The sequence below is a fragment of the Rhyacophila brunnea genome, unplaced genomic scaffold (assembly GCF_057557595.1).
Source record: "Rhyacophila brunnea isolate RB1 unplaced genomic scaffold, BYU_Rbru_1.0 scaffold_21, whole genome shotgun sequence".
Classification (NCBI taxonomy): Eukaryota; Metazoa; Arthropoda; class Insecta; order Trichoptera; family Rhyacophilidae; genus Rhyacophila; species Rhyacophila brunnea.
Window position 1 is genome coordinate 29,160,598 of NW_028232871.1, and position 20,485 is coordinate 29,181,082.

General features: G+C 35.6%; 1 protein-coding gene across 1 annotated transcript; it reads left to right on the plus strand.

The window, feature by feature from the left end:
- Positions 1–8,490: 8,490 nt before the first annotated feature.
- Positions 8,491–17,062, plus strand: LOC147070925 (MD-2-related lipid-recognition protein-like). The gene is made up of 4 exons (XM_085948783.1): positions 8,491–8,698; positions 14,603–14,719; positions 15,860–16,029; positions 16,571–17,062. The coding sequence occupies exons 1-4, from the start codon at positions 8,602–8,604 to the stop codon at positions 16,652–16,654; spliced, it is 468 nt and encodes a 155-aa protein (XP_085804909.1). The 5' UTR covers positions 8,491–8,601; the 3' UTR covers positions 16,655–17,062.
- Positions 17,063–20,485: the final 3,423 nt, after the last annotated feature.

The window sequence follows — 20,485 nt, forward strand, 5'->3', positions numbered from 1 at the left end:
GCTGGTGCAAATGACGCATGCCGAACGAAATATTATTTGTCATATAAATCCAACATGCGTCCATTTAATGTCCTGTTTATTGTTTTATTAGTAACAATAATAATATATTCATTGACATGTTTTCTTTTTAAAGTAAATGGGTAACGTTTTTAGTCATATTTACACGATTTAAGAATTAATACCTCCGTCGCCATCACGAAAGAAATTGACGTATTCACACGTCGACGTTCGATCTCCGAGTGCCAGCGAGTCCAAAATTTCGTCCCGCCTAAAGTTGAAAATTATTTGCCGTTTCACTGAAGTATCGCCTTATGAGACATTCGATATAATAAGGTAAATGGGCACTCTTCCCATCAAAATATGTTTCTACCATTTGGATGGATGAGTGTTAGGAGACCTAAATTGCGGTGGTTGTATGGCATGGCCCAAGATAAGCGAGAAATCGGATTTTCAGATTAGACGAGTATTGGGGATGGTGGACCAGACTGCTAATGATGACTTGAGGAGGCCAGGATCCACCCTGAGTTGTTACACTTCGCTTTTCCCTCCACCACCCGCCACGTCTCCACACCCGGTATGCAGGCGTATACCGTGGCGTAATGAACGATAGGCGCTGTTCAAATTTGTGCCGAAAGTGTCCCAGGAGCAACTTCCCAAGACCTTGGTTGGCGTGCACTAGAGTGTGCGTGATCCCTACTTCCATATAAAGTATTACGGTCAATTCTCGATGAAAAAAGACCTTCTCGCTCGCCGTATAATGCGGCAAACTTTTTAAAATCTGAGAAATTTTCCCTCATAGATACAAAGTCGCAATGGCCAACCGATCCAACTGAGGCTCGGACCGACTTGAAAAGCTCTTCCCTTTCAACCGACGTATGGGGACACTCCCAGAGGATGTGATCGACATCCTGCAATTCGCCACATAAGCAAGTCGGAGATTCTATTAGGCCAAGCTGACAGAGCTTGGAGGCAAAACCACCGTGTCCGGTTAAGAACTGAGAAGTCCAATGGTCTGGAGTCAATCTGGTTATACATACATTATATATACATAATATATAGTACCTATAGTTGTTACACTACTAATGATATTGCAAAATCATTAGCTTTAGTAACCTCTTTCCAGTCACATAGAAAAGCTCAATATGTGTGGGTCTAAATTTTCCGTAAGTATGTGAAAATGGTTATCATTAAAACGATTGGGTTATTCCTTACATACTATTATTAGGTCACTGCCACTGCAAACAATATGTAAATAAATTAACATTGTCAATTTAGTACATAAATATTGTTTATTGAACTATTTTGGCACGATTACAAATTGATAATGGGATGTACTTTAAAATCAAAAATCAAAGGCCAAATTATATGACAGAGGTCACATGCACTGTGACTGTCAGTTGTATATTTTGATGATTGTGAAATATTTTCATTTCATAGGTACAAACATACGTATTCAACTTTCGATACGCAGTGAAACTAAATAATTACTTTACTTAGCCCATGTCCGTATTATACACCACGGCGGCGCCTCCAAGAACCCCTGCAGTCGCCAGTCTTGTGTTTTCCCATCATACCAGCACACCATGGGTAGCTCTCCCTTAGGCATAAAGCCCACCAAGAAAGCGCTCGGTGCGCTCACTACTGAGTAGGCCCTCTCCCACCCGCGCATTACCCTTCACCTATATAATAAGGGGCTCAAGCAGCACAAAATAATTATTATTATAACTCATAACAAAGCAATAAAAATATTATAAAATTTCTCGGGGCTTGTAATTAAAATCAGACACGCAATAACTAAACAAAGAGTTCGCTGTTCTTAAATAATGGCTTCTCGCTCGTCGCATCGACGACGCTTCGAGGAGCGTGATTTTACTCGCCGTTTACAATGAATGGACTACGTTGTATTTTCGTTCATTCGTATCGCCGAGAAGCCAAAAAACCATGACTCATGGGGTAGGCGGGCATAATGCGTCGTCAAATCCAGTGTGCGCTGGCGTATTTGATTACGTTGTATTTTCGTTGATTTACGCGCCACTTGTGAAATTTTGCGCGAGAGCCCCACTTGCTGCGTTAAGTGGGCTTTACGCCTTATACACACTGTACCCAGATGGTAGATATTTAGCAGTTTTCCAGGACGCCGGCACCTGTTGGCTTTAATAGCAGACAGGCCAAGTTGTAAGTTTCTAAAACATGGCCGAGCCAGGTCCAACGTCGCTTGTTCACTTTCAATGTGCGAGACACTGCATCATCCAAACAATGACGCGTTTGAACAAAAGTGAAAAAACTGTGTCATATCAAAATGTACCCAAGTTTGCCTGGCAAACTCTTCGGTCTACGGCATATTGCTCTCTAGGTTTTAGACAGTGGCGCATTTTCTGTAACGCAAATGACGCAATCGATTTGTTATAAGACTTAAAAGGGGGCCACGAACATACAATAAATTATTAAAGTACCTAAAGTACTAAAAGCACTCTTTCCAAGAGACATGTAAAGCCAGTGCTCACCTACGCATCGGAAACCTGGACATTAACTCTGCGAAATGAACGAGCCCTGAACATCTTTGAAAGAAAAATTCTCCGCTGTATATATGGACCGATCAGGGATGGCACCAATTGGAGGAGAAGATATAATGCTGAGCTCTACGGGCTGTACGAAGATTGCAGCGCAGTTCAATCAATTAAGATTGGGAGACTGCGATGGCTAGGTCATATGCACCGTATGAATGACAATGAACCGGCAAAGAGAGTGATGTCCAGCAATCCAATAGGACGTAGAAGAAGAGGGAGGCCAAAGATTCGCTGGTTAGATGGAGCTGCCAGTGACTGCCGTATTCTGGGGGTACCAAATTGGAAAGCGGCCACACTGGATAGGAGGGAGCTGTTGGAGGAGGCCAGGACCCACACCGGGTTGTCGCGCCCCTGATGATGATGATACCAAAATCCTATGTTAACATTAGTAGCCATAGAACGGTAACAATGATCGCTGAATCAACTTAGCGGATATACATGGCAGTTGCGGTTGAGATAAGGGACATCATCATTCGACTATGACTATGGATGATTTAGATATATATGTGTAATTAACGAACCGCCTTCTTACTCCAGACGAATAGGGAAAGGGGGAATGAATTGCGGGAGAGAAGGAATGTAATGTTTTGTAAAAGGGTATTTTGTCAAAATAGATAATGCACATTTATTGTGAGATAGTAGAAATATTTATTATAAAGTTAACAGTATAATATTATTTTGGATCTTAAACTCATTTTTTCATTTGGGAGGAGTGAACTGCATCGGGTTTTATGACCGAAAGTGGCGAATATTTTTCCAAGGTAAGGTCAAGTTACAAGTAGTTGGTGTTAGTATCTACCACGTTTTTCTTGGTAGAAAATATAAACATATTATTAACTATTCATTGGATACACCTGATTTATTTTTGATGACTGGTGTACTGAATTTGCACTCATCCTCGTGTCGTAAATAATAAATTAACATTTTAAACAGAGATTATTCTTGAATTATTATTATTTTGGTTGTCCATCAAGAATGGTATTGTTTTAGGCCATAGATAACACAATATAGAATGGGTATAATTGGTATAGTAACTTTTTTTATGACAGTTTCTGTGTTAAGATATTTTTACACGGTGCATATCCGTTGCAATTGTATAATTACACAAGATTTACAATAAAATGCACGTAATATACTGTATATTCTATATCATGGCCCCCACTTATCTTGAAGCGGGCCCCCAGGCCAGGATCTCTGGCGGGCCCACCTACCTATCTCTATGGTTAAGGCTTAAGGGGGGACATGCTCCGCGTAGGTCAAAATGGATATTTTATTACATTTTCAAAGCATGATCCTGGACATTCCTTAAACTTTGTAGATAATCTATTTATATAATTTTGAAGCCTTATTATCCTTTATATTTATTTAAAACATTTTATGACTGCATAAAGTATTTATATTACATAAAATAGTATTCTTTTAAACCTCTCGCTCTAATGTTTTAGAATATAGTCATATTTCGGTACATGCATGTGCAGTGGTGTTAAGATTTTTTACATTTATTAATTTTTAAACTTTTTCAAGTGTGATAAACATCCTACGAATAATGATTGCTTTATTATAATTATTGACCTAAGAATAAGATAGTGTTTTTTTGAAATACGCCATTTCTTTTGGCATTCCCCAGTGGTTAAGCTACAACATACGGCCGTAGCCATAAATTGACAAACTACAATTGAAGTAGGGAGTAAAATGATGTTAACGCGCGGGTTTCAAAATTATATAAGTAAATAGATTATCTACAACGTTTAAGGAATGTCCAGGATCATGATTTGAAAATGCAATAAAAACTCCATTTTTACCTACGCTGAGCATGTCCATGTCCCGCCTTTTAAGGGCAGTGTTATGCTTTACAGTAATGTTTCCTAAATTCTATCCGGGAATTATCATTTAAATATAATATATCAATCATCATATCAAATCAAATTGCAATACATAACCACTGGCATTTAAAATATTTAACAGTCCTGACGTAAAGTAGTGCTGCAGGCGACCCCAGACTAGAGGACTGTTAGACCTCTCTTGTGGTGGGGTGGGCATGATATAGATAGCATAGATGTAGAAACATCATTTAATAATATATTTAAAAAAAATATATATAAAACATATTTAGGCATAAATACATTTTTACCATGAGATCTTCCTGAGAAGATGCGCCCCCATCCAGACAACCGCGTGCCTTGGCCAATTAAAAATTATTTATTATTTATTTTTTTCTACTGAGTATCCTGCCTAGCAGAATGATTGTGCACTTACGTGAGATAAAATATCAAAAATACTCTCACTTTACATAACCAGCGACGTACTTAGACAAAGTGCCGCCCTTAGACAGGCTTAATACCATCCCCTTTCATTTTTAGTCTCAAATTTTATGCAAAATTTCTAACGCATCATATGGTTTATAGAAAACCATTACTGCTTCCAAAAGTTGTAATTGTTGTATTCGTTCCTTCATTTGCCGTCCATAAGCAACACATGACCTGCCTACCTCAACGGGACGTCACGGCACATAGCCGATCTAAAACTCTGTTTATTTTTTAAATTCACCGATATTTTCCAGAGCGTTATTCTGAAAGGAATATTTTCGGTTGGCAGGTTAAAAGCTTAAAAAAGCTCTCTTAACTGTTATTAGTTTATACAGCTACAAACCCGGGTCTTATTCCTTCATTACGGGAAAACCCCGGAAGTATAACGTCCTACACCTACAGGATATATTTTTTAACATATTAATTTTCGGATTTTCAAACTCAAATTTGTTTTGCCGTACCTACTATTCATATTACAGTAGGTTACAGGGCTCGAAATGGACCGGAGCGCCGTTCCTGTTCGTGAAATCGGTAATACTATCGCTCCATCTCGTGGAAAAAATAATCTGACCGTCTGAGCTAGATAATCTATATAATAGAAAATATAACACACTTATTTTTATGAAATACACATAAAATTTGATAAATATGTAAATATCTTCAGAAAACTGTCGAGCGCTCCGGTTCGTAAACTTTTCCATTTCGAGCGCTGAGTAGGTACCTACGTCAACCGGGATTATAGTACAATTATTACTATAATTATTATAATCTGGTTGACAACACTATAGTTAAAATACATCAGGTAGGTATGTGTGTATAAACAAACTGCGTAGCAGTTATCCATTTAAGCTATAGAATTTTAATTTGCAGAACAATATTATGTCGTCAACCCATACAGTCTCCCCCTTTAGTTACCTACTTAAATGACAGTGAAGGCATCTTATTTAAAAAGGGGCGAAATTATTTATATTATAGTTAAATAATCAATCTATAATAATATTTATATTTAAAATTAGATGTCAATGTTATTAAAAGTTGGTGCAGCTTAAAAGTTTAATTGACTCTTGGAAAAAAAATGCGGACCATGTTAATTCATTACGATAATCAGGGAACTTTATTATCTGTTCTGTGGCGATAATGTACCATCACCATTGGCGCGTTTAGGGTGGTGGAGGCCCGAGAAAAAAATAAAATGAAAACCAAAAATTTCTAATATTTTTATTGGTATAAAATTTAGACTTATTTATAAGTCTAAGTAAGTAAATAGACTATTTTTTGTGCAACTTATAAATATTAAAATACCAACATGAACATTGCCAAGCTAGACAAATATTTATGTACTTAAAAAATATTCTCTTCCTTCAAATTTGTATGCGCAGAATAAATAAATAGAAAACTTTTCACGGTTTACATAGGTATTCAATGTCTAATAGTTGTTACACAAAATCGACTACCTATCTAGTTGATATATTTTTATTTGACTAAAAATAAGGTAGATGATACATTTAAGATTTTGGAATACATTAATACTTTGGACGCGGAAGACGCACACGGTGCGTAATGACCAGGCGGCCGATCGATGTAATTAACGTGCATTTTAAAGGGGGCAATTAAAATCTCATTATCTATTCAGCAGCGAAAGCGTTAAGGGCGGACGTGCTCAGCGTTGGTCAAAATGGAGCTTTTATTGTATATTCAAAGCATGATCCTGGACATTCCTTAAACGTTGTAGATAATCTTTTTATATATTTTTGAAGCCTTATTATCCTTTTTATTTATTTTAAACATTTGATGACTGCATAAAGTATTTTTATTACATAAAATAGTATTCTTTTAAACCTCTCGCTCTAATGTTTTAGAATATAGTCATATTTCAGTACATACATGTGCAGTGGTGTTAAGATTTTTTACATTTTTTTTATTTTAAACGCATTTATAAAACCATTAGTATAATTTATGTCGACATTATTATAGTGAAATATTTACGATAAAAAATTATATTGATAATCTCTGTGATCCCAAATTTGACAAGAATTTGGCATTTTATTATTCAAAAAATGGGCAAGATTAACACATTTGAAGATAGTTCTAAAGATACTATTTATAAGTTATGTCTTTGACCATTCAAGTGTGATAAATATCTTACGAATAATGATTGCTTTATAATAATTATTGACCTAAGAATAAGGTAGTTTTTTTTAAAATACGCCATTTCTTTTGGCATTCCCCAGTGGTTAAGCTACAACATACGGCCGTAGCCATAAATTGACAAACTATAATAGAAGTAGGGAGTAAAATGATGTTAACGCGCGTGTTTGAACATGTACCGTTTAAAAAAAAAACAGTTAGGTACGTGTTCAAACACGCGCGTTAACATCATTTTACTTCCTACTTTAATGTCCCCCCTTAATAATGTATTGTTTATGTTAGAGGCCCCTTTTAAACCTTATGACAAATTTATTGCGTCATTTGCGTTATATAAAACCCACCACTGACCATCACAATTCGCATGATTTGGTGGCTGGTTTCTTCAGACGATAGCAAAAAGTAAACTGCTCTTACCTTACCACTTCGGTGACTATTCGTGTTTTAATTTTGGAAGACAATTGTACGTATACCGCTGGTTCTTATACTTACATATTTTTTTTATTAAAAATATCATATTATAATATCTTGTGCTTTATTTCGAAATTCGTAAGTATTATATAGAAATCAGTGCAAATATATTGGTTCTGAGAAAATGCCGCTTACGTTCGACTACACTTGGGATTGGCAGCTCAGAAAAGCTAAAAAGGTATCGAATATTAATCTGAGATGGGAAGAGTTTCAAATCACTGCTCAAAACATAGGTACTTTTGTAGGATGCCGCGCCGTGAAACTATTTACTTTGAAAACCGCTGATGCATTTGAAACAAAAATATGGATAATAACAACGTGTTTTCCGTTACTAGTACAACTGGTAGTCCCGGACAGTAGGATAAGAGTACCAAACCTGTGTACCACCTACTTCAATAAATTTTCTGGTTCCAAAATCGACATTTTACATGCAGATATATAAAAAGACTAAAAGATCACAAAATATATTTTTTCTAACCATTCTCATATTGGATCAACATCTACATTATTACAATCATAGAAAAAATTAAATCGAGACTAATATAACAATACCTATTAATCTATTATAGATACGTCATCGTCATAGAGGATTTTTTCCCTGCGCATTGCATCAGTGTCAATATAAGATAATACATGGTTGTAACTAAAGATGTAGAAGAAAACCTTCTTTTACAGAAATTGTGAAGCAGAAAAAGTCTCTAAATCTACTAAATGTCATATAAAATGGCACTTTTTGACACTCAATGGCAACGATTTTGAAAATAACAGAGGCTTCATCTAACAGAAGAAATGTTTCTTCAAGCTCTATGTTTGTGATGTTTTTTTATTTAATTACGAATTAACTTGACAAATCAATTTCAAACATTTTTTACATTTGTGTCCAATTAAATTTGAATTATATTAATAAAATATTGGCCAGTTTTGCAACTGAATTTCAATTTATCACTGTCACTGTAAAGGTCTAATTATTTATTAATGTCATTGTGATATCAGAGGAGTTCAGATAGTCAGTGGCTTTAGTGAGCGAACCTCGTCCGATATATCAGAGCAATTTCAGTCAGTACGGTTCCATTGTCATTGTCGAGTGAAGGAATTCCATAACGACTTACAAAATGAACAACATGGGTTTCTTTTTAACCCTGGTGGTGTGTGTTTTTGCAATTGGAGCTGTCAACTCTGAAGTTGTTCAGACTTCGCAGTGCTCTGAAGGTAATTAAATCATTTTAATCGTCAAACCACTAAATAGGTGAACGGGAATCGCGTCGCACTTTTGAATTTTGGTAGAAAAAGTGCTATCTTTCACTGGCAGCCAATTTTTACTGTGTGGACACTACTTGTAGGCCAGCTATTTTTTGAATAAAGTAAATTCCTTAAAAAATATGAAATAGGAACAGAATGATAAATATTTGTGAAAATTTACCAAATCAACATGTTTCTCGAGTTTATCGTGAATATTTTCACACTAAAATTATAAATATTGTTTAGAAAATATACACAAACAGTTTATTCAGAAGTTAGGACGTTTACAAGAATGCTCGAGTTAACTCGTCCATGGCCTGACGCGACATACATGATTTGATGAGGTAACTTGACACTGGTAGTAATCAGGTACAATACCTATAACCCAGTGACTACTAATTGGCAGGGAATCAGGACCTGGAAAATGCCATGAATTAAAAATAATTTCATTGGTCAAAGTGGATTATGCTCACTTCCTCTAATGTTAATTTTTGACCTGCCTCTTCTTCTGCGTCCCTTTGGATTACTCGACATCACTATATTTAGATATATGACTCTCGATATGTACCTATAAGCTTCTAAACGGATAAATCCAGCCCTGGTCCGGGGACTACTTAAGGATTTGAATAAATGGCTTACAACTGGTAACCAATCCTTGGAAAAAATAAATCCGTATACATTGACCAGTTCGATAGGTACTCTTCTTCAGTTCAAATGGAAAATATACATTATTTATATATTATAATAATACTAGCAATATACCGCGACATCGTCCGCATGAAATACGGAAATAAGAAATAAACAGATATAGAGAATGAATAAATAGACTGCTTATAAATATTTGCTTTTTTTTTTAATTACTAGTCAGCCGTTCCGTTTCGATGAATATCCAGTCAGTGCCTTTAGACACGTGCGTCATTACCATACTTGTTCTATAGCTCGTGTGAGCCAGAGATATCGATGAGGGTTGAATATAGGCGCGCACCCCTCTACCGGCACCTCACCTTACCACTCCACCGCTGCTATCTGACCACTTTATCTACTCGCAATGAATTGTTGCATGTGCGTTATTTTAGAAAAGTTGTATGTTGTACTTAACCTTTTAAGATAGCAAGGTGAACTTTATTAAATTGATAATAATAATGTAGCCTATAAGCTGTGCAAGTTTCATCAATATTGGCCTCAGACTTTGTGTTAAAATGAAACAAACAGGGGGACAAATTAAATATAAAAATATACCTTCCAATTTTGTACTTAGAAAATATTCAAAACACTGATCAAAGGGCAAATAATTTTAAATCACATACATTTGATTCAACTTTATAATTATTATGATTTTAATATTTTTTTATATAATTAGTATTAGTACTTACTCATTAGTAATATCGTTATGACGGGATTATATTATTATCTCTCGCGGGTCAAGTTGATAATAAAAATAAATGTAAAATTATTTATAATAAATTCAATTAAATTATTTGTCAACATTTCTTATTAATATTATAAATATGTGAATAACCTTTAGTGTGATATTTTAATTACCTCGTATTATCAATAATTTCTTATTCAAGTGCTTTCTCTCAGAATAGATTGACATTAAATTTATACAAAATGATGATTATTATAATATTACTAGCTGACCCGGCAAACGTTGTTCTGCCATATAAATTATTTCTAGTGAATATTTTGGTTGTTAAATAAAAAAATAACGAATGTATCGTAAGTGTGTGGGGATGGGATCTATGACAGAAAGAGGAATGGAGCGCTGTAGACGATGACCGCCGATAAAAACAAAAAAACACCAACCATTCATTTTCTCAATTTAAAATGAGTAATGATGTTCATAATGATTTCGTTGTTTAATGTTTATGCAATATCCGTCTTGTTCATACCAGAAAATTAGCGGATATTGGAGAGCGTCGTATGAACGGTGTATGTCAGCGATGAACTCCAGATTATTGTTTCTTCTTAGAATCACGAATTCTCGCGTCGATGTGTGGTCGCCAACCATGATTCCAGCAATGTCGTAAAAACAGGTGCATTGAATCGACGCACGTGCTATCCAGCTGATGTTTTATCAGGATTGATGACAATAGCGTGATTGCCACTTTGCAATTCGTGCATGTGTGCTTTGAAGAATTTCAATAATTGCTCATAAATGTGCTCATTCAATAGGGCGTCCAGTTCGCCGACGATATGCCTGGCATCAGGCGAATTGAGGTTATTGTAGCCGCAACGCATCCACACGATTGATGCCCTCACCGCCCACGAAGTAGATTTGTAAAAAAATATGTGGTTCGTTTGGCATTGGCAGCAATGAGCCTACTTTGTGGTATACCTGGTCTTTGATTTTGAACATAGAATGGAATTGTTGACCATTTACCGGAGTATTATAAACTATTTCTTTTGCTCCGAACGAAGTCATTTGGAAACATGAATTGAATGTGCGAATGGACTTCAGGAACAGGTTTGAATCTGGAACCGTGCCAATGAGCAAGCCGATCAATGGTTCTGGTGGTATCTCAATGTCTGGTAGTTGCACTTTTCCTGATGTGCAACACATCCCGGCTGACTCATGTTTGAATTTGAGCGCATGACAATGGAGACATTCTTTGTCCATAGCACCAATCAGCACTTTCGGATGAGCGGAATATTCAATATCTGGCTCATACTCGAATGCGAGACGAAGAAATGAAGCGGATGTAAATGCTCGATGTACTTGTTGGCGTTGTCAATCATTTGCTCTGCGTGTGTTGACTACGAACCGGCGCGCTTGGCTCCGTTCCAATTGTCGTTGTTGATTTCGTTCAGCTCGTGCCTCTTGAGATTGAGATGCACGCAATTGCGACATGCTCACATGCACGTTTTTGTTATCTTGTTGGATTTGTTCGTCTGTTCTTTCTGCTCTACTATTTCGCATGTTTGTGGCTTTATTCGTTCGATGGCCCAAATGGCCCCCTTGCGTCTTGCTGGCATTGTGCACTGTAATACACGCACACAAAAATAGATAAATTAAAATAAATCGTACAAAATTTTGCACGCACTGCGTTGTGATATGCCGAATGAAATGTCAAAATGACGCGACGCTTTTCTTGAATTCTTCTCGGATGTAGCGCCATTTGTCATTCAACAACATAAATAATTTCGTTCTGTTTGAAATACGAACGACGGTTAAATTTGTTCATACAAAAATAATAAAATCGCAATTTAAAAAATGGGAGGGTGGGGGTAGGAAGGTAAAAATTTGGGGTTATAGGTATTTTCTGATGCCAAATAATAAAAAAAATACAAAAAAAAATTTCAAAAAAATAAAAGATTTTTTTTTCTGGATAGAGATACCCTAATCACCTAGCGGTATGAAATATACTTGTTGACCTATTCTCATACCTAACAAATATACATAAAAAAATCATAAAAATCGGTGGAGCCATTTCGGAGGAGTGCGACCACAAACATCGTGACACGAGATTTTTATATACGAGTATATAGAGATAATAATTATTAATATTGCAGTGATTTTCCACTGTCTACCCATAATACAGTTTTATAGAAACATCGCTCTTTCGATTAGAATATGCACATATTCTTTTGAGGAAATCATTATTTACTTAGGACGGGATTAGACTATCAAAAATTATTGATAAATATCTTTTATGAAGAATATTTTATAAAATATACTTTTCGTATAATATCTTTTATAAAAAGCAATACCAGTTTCTTTCCTTTTATCAAAGATTAGTATGTGGCAGTGATTAGGGTTCAATCGGGTTCCACGGAACAATGGGGTTTCTCCGGAATTAGAAAAATTACATTATATATACAGTACATCTTAAAACGTTTTTAGTAATTGCTAAACGGTTTGACGTGACTTGAAGAGTTGAGCTTGTTTGGGTAGCTGAAAGAACAAAAATTGTGGAATTCATTTGTTTTCCACGAGAGTACCTAAGTATATTTTTTTATTACTTACCTATGTAGCTACTAATTAATTGTTGTTTACTAATCCTACTAGCAGTGAATTACCGTGCCGGTAGACAGGTCGTGTGATGCTTAGGGCAAGACATTCTAAAGGTTCAGACACACGACACTGCAGTTTGCATCCGATTAAATCTCCAATTAAATATTAAAAATCCAATTGGAGGAGAACACATTAAGTATGCTATACACTTTTTCATTTTTTCGAAAAGGACGAACCATCGTACGGCCATGCCGATGGCACGGTAAAACGAACCATTTTTCAATCGATCAAAATTATTCTTCTTATTATCTAATATACACTCAATTAATACATGCTATAATCTAATAAAATAATATATTTACACACTTTAATAATTTACTAAGAATTTGTTTTGATTCTACTGATACCCCGGGTTCAAAAGTCATGCCCCATTTTGTATTAATTTTATTTTATGTTCAATAACAAACATGATTTCATCGTTCGCAATGTTTGGCATTATCAAGTTCAGCTCTGATTAATTTTAATATTAAGATCAAGTGGTAACATGTTCACTTATGAAGTCGTGGGTCTCCTGTTCGAATTCCATATCTAGCAAATTCACGTCATGTTGTTTTTTTCTGTATGTATATATCATATGGAGAACTTGGAAATAATAGGTTGAGGAAGATTCACATTCATTTTAAAAAAATATGACCAGTGCTATAATTAGGGATTATTTGACTGGTGAGCAAAAACTATACGTGTTGAGTAGCGAATGTAGTCCCGAAGAGATATTTTAAATTGCAATGCAATGAAATTATAGTATATATCCTTAATCCCAGTCCCAGATATCAGGATCTCGGTATTGGTGAAAATATTTATGAAAGTTTAGGTAGTTATATTTCATGTTCAGTGTTTGTTCATACCTATATGTTTATTTTTCCTCCCATAATCCAAAAAAAATCACACCTGTATCAAGACTTACTATCTTCATATTTTAAAATACATAATAATATTAGCTGTAAATGTCAGGGGACAATAAAGCTCCTTTCTACGTCGAATGGTCGAATGGTCAATAGTGTTTATTATTAATATAACATGAAAAATAGTTACGAAATTACTATGTTTGCTTAATATTTTTTTATCTGGTAGCCCCTACACATTTGCGCACTCTGAGAACTCGTAAAGCCGTCCCTCTTCAAAACGTTTATAGTGTGACTGAACTGGTAACTTTGATAAACTAATATGTTGTACATTCGCACAGTGAAAAATTACAACTCTAAACAAGATATGGACATATTTGCACATATTGGTTATAACTTATAATGCGCATATGACATACTGTTGTTTGTGATTTTTCATCTAAACATTATAAACGATTATTGTTCATTATGTATATGTAGGGGTGCGGACTCAAAATCGATTGCGGTTTAACTACAATTACACGTTGTTTTTTCAATGTGTGTTTAATACAGACCACGAGCCCGATAGCCAGACTCATCACTTTCAATTATTCATGACTACCTTATTTCGGTAGAGTTTCAGTACATGGATACAGAGGACACTTCGTGTCACTAAATATAGATGACGACAGAGCATGTCAAGATTATTTTTTTATTATTTTCTAAACTCTTTATTTAAGCACCAAGGTGCATGATTGCTATATCAGTGTCTTGCAGCTTCATTTCGGGACATGGAAGTGTGACTAAAATCTTTTCATTCTGACACGTTTATAGCGTCATGGAAGGCGGCCGTGTACAAAACGCGGATACATATGGCATATATGACGATGGTCAAATGCCGTCATACAGTGGTATCCAGGGGGTACTAAACGCCTACAGGTACACCTTGCTGGATAGACGAGCTCATACATTTAGTAGATTGACCCCAGCTGATGAAGATGATGATACATTTATAATGTTTATTATTACTTATTTCAGCCACCAGTTGTACGGTTCACCAAGTGCGAATAGACCCATGCAAAGAAGCCGCCACGGGAGCTCCATGCGCTATCAAGAGAGGAAATTCTGCTTCCATATCTGTTGATTTTACCCCCAGTAAGTATAACATTCTGCCTAACTTACTTTCTCCATAATACAGTGGCGATGACTTCATGATGGATGCTGAGTAGAGAGAACATATTATTTAATACTGCACGTGAACAGTACGGTTGGATTTATTCGGCTTACGTCTTTCGTCTGACGTTACGACATTGCTAAAAACCTACTTTTCTATACCTAATTGAGTCAGAGACTGCCTAATGAAACAGTCACCAGCTTTTTTGCAAATGCAACATACAGTTTCATGACGTCATAAGGAAGTTTTCATGAATCGTGAATGATGAAGAGTAAAAAACTGACTATTACAGTCCTACAAACTTATCTAAAGAACGGTCAAAAATGGAACTACGAACTACCATATGGACGTCATTTTGAAAACGTCTTTTGAATTTCAGATTCTGTCCAGTTGCGAGTCTTGATTGGGTAGTTTTCGACTGTGGCTCCCACATCCATTCTTCAGATAATTTTGTAGGTCTACGTTCATGTTTTCAATTGAATCAAATGAACTAACCAGCCAGAATAGTGATCATTACCTCTAATTGAACGAAAGTCTCCGAGTCACTACTGAGTGACTCGATGCCCATGTCTAACTGATACGCCGGTAACCGAACAAAACAGAACATGACAAAACAGAACGTGACAAAATAGAACAGTGACAAAACAGAACATGACAAAACAGAACAGTGATAAAACAGAATAGTCAGGGGGAAATGAAACATTATTTTTTGTGGAATCTATTTAGGTTAGGTTAGGTCATTATTTCGTTGTATCTAGTCACCCAATAATTTTGAACATATTATATTGAATAGAGATATACTAAGCTTGCCGGAAAAGTCACTTTTATTTGAGGCTTTCTAGCGATTAGGAATGCAAAAATTATGGATATAATTTGATTTATTATGGCGTATTGAAAATCTGTGCTATTATAAATCTATCAACATAATAGAGATAGGACAATTTCAATATAAAATTTATATTTTTCCTGAAAGGTCATAGTTATATTTACCATTTAAAGGTCATAGTTATTTTTTACTTTTTAACAATTACGCTCCTGTCATAATTCCCTGGTTCTTAATTAGTTTCTGAGGAATTTAATTTTATCTATGTTTTTTTAAATAAATTTCTTTTACATTTCAGCTTTCTCTGGCAATACTCTGACGTCGCGTGCTTATTGGGTGAATAATTTAATAGATATGCCATTCCTTGGAATGAACACAAACGGCTGTGAATTCGCCCCATGCCCCTACCAAGCCGGAAATAATTACACCTACACATATAACCTGGAGATCTCCAAGAAATTCCCAACCGTAAGAACCTTTAACGATTATTTTTTTTTTCCGACCATGTCCGATCCTAACAGGATCATATGGGCCTCCACAGAGTAGAGGTTTGTATTAACAGATTTTTATTTTACGAGAAATGGATGTCAGCCACTTGCTCAACCTATTAGGTCCATACCCTGACTCACACACATATTGAAAAACAATATGTGTACTTGCCAGACCCAGGATTCGAACCTGGGACCCACGGCATGATAGTCCAACGCTTATGCCGCGCGGCCACCGTGGGTGTTAAACGATTATTTTATTGAAGTAAAACTTTACGCGCGGTAGAATGAATCCCGCTGATGTGTAACTACTTTTGAACCTCGAGCTTCAGACAAATCACGACATTCGAAAACTGCCGATATACAAACGGTCCATGCTACCTACTATCGGCTGAGTACGATCGTCCGATTAATTTAATCGTTCATGCGCGCTTTTCCTAATGTTGTTCTAAGTAAAAATCGTAGTATCTGTAATGTATTATTAGTTAACTATACCTACACTTTTTTATTTAAATTTGCAGAAACAATTCGACGTCAAATGGAAGCTGTGGAACGAAGAAGATGCCGAATGCTGTTTTATAGTAGTCATTAAACTTACCAAGTAAATTCGCATTATAGAAATATGAAGCATTACTTACAAATAAAAAGGATTATTATGATCATGCCGAACTGATTTTACGGCATACAAAATAATAAAACTCATCAAAATAAATTTGACCGATATTAAAATAGTCAATTAAAACCCAACCAAAATAGTGCGATTTCTATATTGTAGTTGATGCGTCAGAGCGATGTATTTAGTGAAGGCCGGATGAGGGGTATTAATAAAGGTGTAAGTACCTGGAAAAATTGGTGGGTTGATTTTTAGTTCGCCCCGTGATGACTTGTCAACCATAATAAATAAGTCGCATTGTAATAATACTATCTCTCTATTAGGTAAATAACTTAATTATAAGTTACTATATGGTTAACATTTAATGAAAATTTAAAATAATAAGAAAATTTATAAATTACTGACCTTGTTTTTATTCACCCTTCAGAAATGATATTGATAAAAATTTATTTAAGATACTTATCGCCGTTGAGCTGTTTTTTTATTTACTGCTTTTTTGTACAAGGTGATTCTGTTATTACTAATTGAAGCTGAAATATTCGATCGTAGTGTTAGTTGTTGCTAATTTTTCAAAAAAAAAAATGCAATATGGTCTCATTATCAACTGCGAACAACACATAGATTCCTCCAAACGAAACCGCCCCGCACCACACTCGGTCTTAATCGAGTGTATTACGAGGCCTTACTTTTCGATGTGAAGTATCAGTGTCTCAGGAGCAGATACCCAAGACTAAGGTCGTCACACACATAAGTATGCTTTAACTGAGTGTACAAAGACTTACTAATGAAAAGTGCCTATGGGAGAGGGAAGCACGGTGAGTTAACAAAAATAAATGATTATACTTAAATATATTATAGTACACAAAACAAAGCTAAAACAATATGGACTTATGTGTATATCTATGCGAAGAGATCTTCACGTCCGCAATCACCGCATTTTTTAAACGAGACAAAATAATTAGCCTCTGTGATGACCAGGTCGGATTGCCTGATGGGCTCAATAGCTGGTTGCATCAACTAGAGCAGCAGTACTCATGTGCGGCCACCAGAGAATTTTGCTGCGGCCACCAGCGCTTTACAGAATAATATTTCAAAAATTTATTTTTCACGGTTGAAAAATAATTTTGGTCGAAGTTATACGTTGACCAAGAATCAAGTCAATTCAAAGAATTGGCAACAATTAATTGCTTTATTAATATTGTGGATTTTTCCTACTACTGTATACTGTGAAAGATCATTCAGTGTAATGCACTTCATAAAAAACAAAAAATATCGAAGCCAGTTGACAGATGTAAACTTAGAAGCAGCCATGCGGGTCGCATTGGAAAAAAGGAGTATTGAGGAATTTCCATTTGCATTATTTTTAAATAAATATATATGTAGGTACTAAAATCTTCAAAGTCTTTTATTAGATGGACTTGTCTGTAAATAAATTGATCCATTTTTTTAGTAAATAAAATTTTAGTTTAGTTTTAATTTTTTCAATCACAACAAAAGTGAACTTTGGTGCGGCCACCAGACGTTTCCATATAACTACAAATGTTAATTGAGCGGCCACAGTTAAATTTCACGTGAGAACTACTGGACTAGAGTGATAGACCATCTTTCTCTTCCCTTTAGGATCACATTCTCGGATATTCCCAGAGGATGTGGTGTGTATCCTGTAGTAGACCGCCACATCAATCAAATAAATCAATCAAATTTCATTTATTTTACATAGGTAGTGCAATTTACATTAATAATGTAAGACGTTCACAATATTACATTTAACAATACAGAAATAGTACTAATACATGATATAGATGCAGTATTAAGTTATTAAACAGTAGAAAGAGTAAAAACAAAACTTTTAAATTAGATACCTGCAAGAAAGTACACCGAATGAGCTAAATAGACATATGGACACGTTAGTCGGGTGACAAGTCCAAGCTCAACGAGTTTGGAAGCGAATCCACCATGGTCGGTAAAAATACTGGTGTAGTGATCAGGAGGCAAACCAATTATTATCTCCCAATCGCCATTGAACATTTGGAAAAACAAAATAGATATCTGAGCCTGTCCTTGGTGGAAGTATCCCACATTCGCTTCCAGGTCTTTGATGCCACATCTAGCGTCATTTGACGTATTGTCCGCTTCCTAAATGACACTTTTTCAGCACCAAAGTGGAAATTACCAACATCGCCTTTCTCACCTTTGAGGAACATTGTGGTTACACCGTGTACCTGTATGTGCAGGTCAAGGGGGAGGATCCCGGCAAGAACAGGGAGCGTGACTTTGTAGGTCAAACGGTAGGCCTTATTGAATGATAACAGCATACTGCGCTGCCCACTTACGGTAATTGATAATATAATCCTTACACTTCTCTAGATACACATATACTTACCTACCATACGCTGGGAGCGTAGGCAGGGATCCCCATGGAAATGGCGTTATAGGCTATGAGTGCCCTTATTCCTTATTATAAAAGTTATTTTTCGTTCTATCGGGCTTAAAAATCACCTTTATAACATGTAAATTATCAGTAAAATGTATTAAATTGTATTATTCGTATTTTGTCGCTCGAGACACCTAATATCAATACAATATTTCTTGATTGCAAGATACATTAGTACCTATTTCGAACACGAAAAAATATGGTTAACTTCTATCGAAACCACACATATATGTAACTATAACTGAGACCCACACTATCAATACATAAATAAGCTGCTGAATACTTACGGAAAATATCAAAACAGTTGCCACGTTTCAATGCGCAAACGTACAATATAGGCATATTTTTTCTGTGGTAATACCCAATTCAACCATACTAAAACAAATTGTTGTATCATATTATAATATATCTGTAGATACATGAGAGCCACTAGATATATCTTAAGCAGTGCTCGATAATTTTTCGAAAATGTTAACTTACTTAACTAATGTTGTGTATATTATATAAAAATAAATTAATAACATATAAAAGTCAGTAAATTTAATTATTTTATACTAATAGTTTTCACGAGACGGAGCGATAATCTCGGGGATTTCACTAACCGGAACTGCGCTCCGGTGCACTCCGGTCTATTTCAAGCCCTGATCTTAAGTCCAGAAACGTACTATCGGTAAAAAGAAATTTAAAAAAACATGCTATACCGTTGTATGGTTTCTATACTTTCAACTTCATCCTATGAATATACCCAAAAGGTATATTGGTTAGGTATGTAATTATTCATGATATTGCCCGACGATTTTCTAATAATTTTACCTATTATCCTGACATATTAGTTTCCTATTATTTTTTATTTATTACTAAATTACTCACGACATCTCTACGAACAAACATATAATAAAATTAATTCAAACTAAATCATTAGAAGATTCAAAATGCGCGCTCTCTCGCTTAGTTCACGGCGTCGCCAACAGAGCGCCGACCGATGCATTTGAAACAAAGTATTTACCTGTAAAATACTCGCGGGTCCCCACTATCGGACCCGCTTCACCCGCTACAAATTTTATACTCACCTGTACATTTAACATTTTGTTCCGCGAAGCAGTTTGCTTCGAACTTTGTCTGCATTATTTCTGGATAAAGTTCACCAAGCAAGTTTAGTGTACCTACTGTTTCGGTAGGTACATACACACCAAAACGCGCAGAACGCTTGCGAATCGACGCATTCCTCTTACAATATTATTAAAATATTTGTGATTCCGCGTTGATAGTTGAACGAAATTGAGTGTTTTATTGGTTGTAGTGACATATGTGAAGTGTTTGCTTAAATTTCTGGCGTTCTTTCTGTCAATATTGACAGGTAAAGTTGTCCAATACGTATGTGTGAATCGT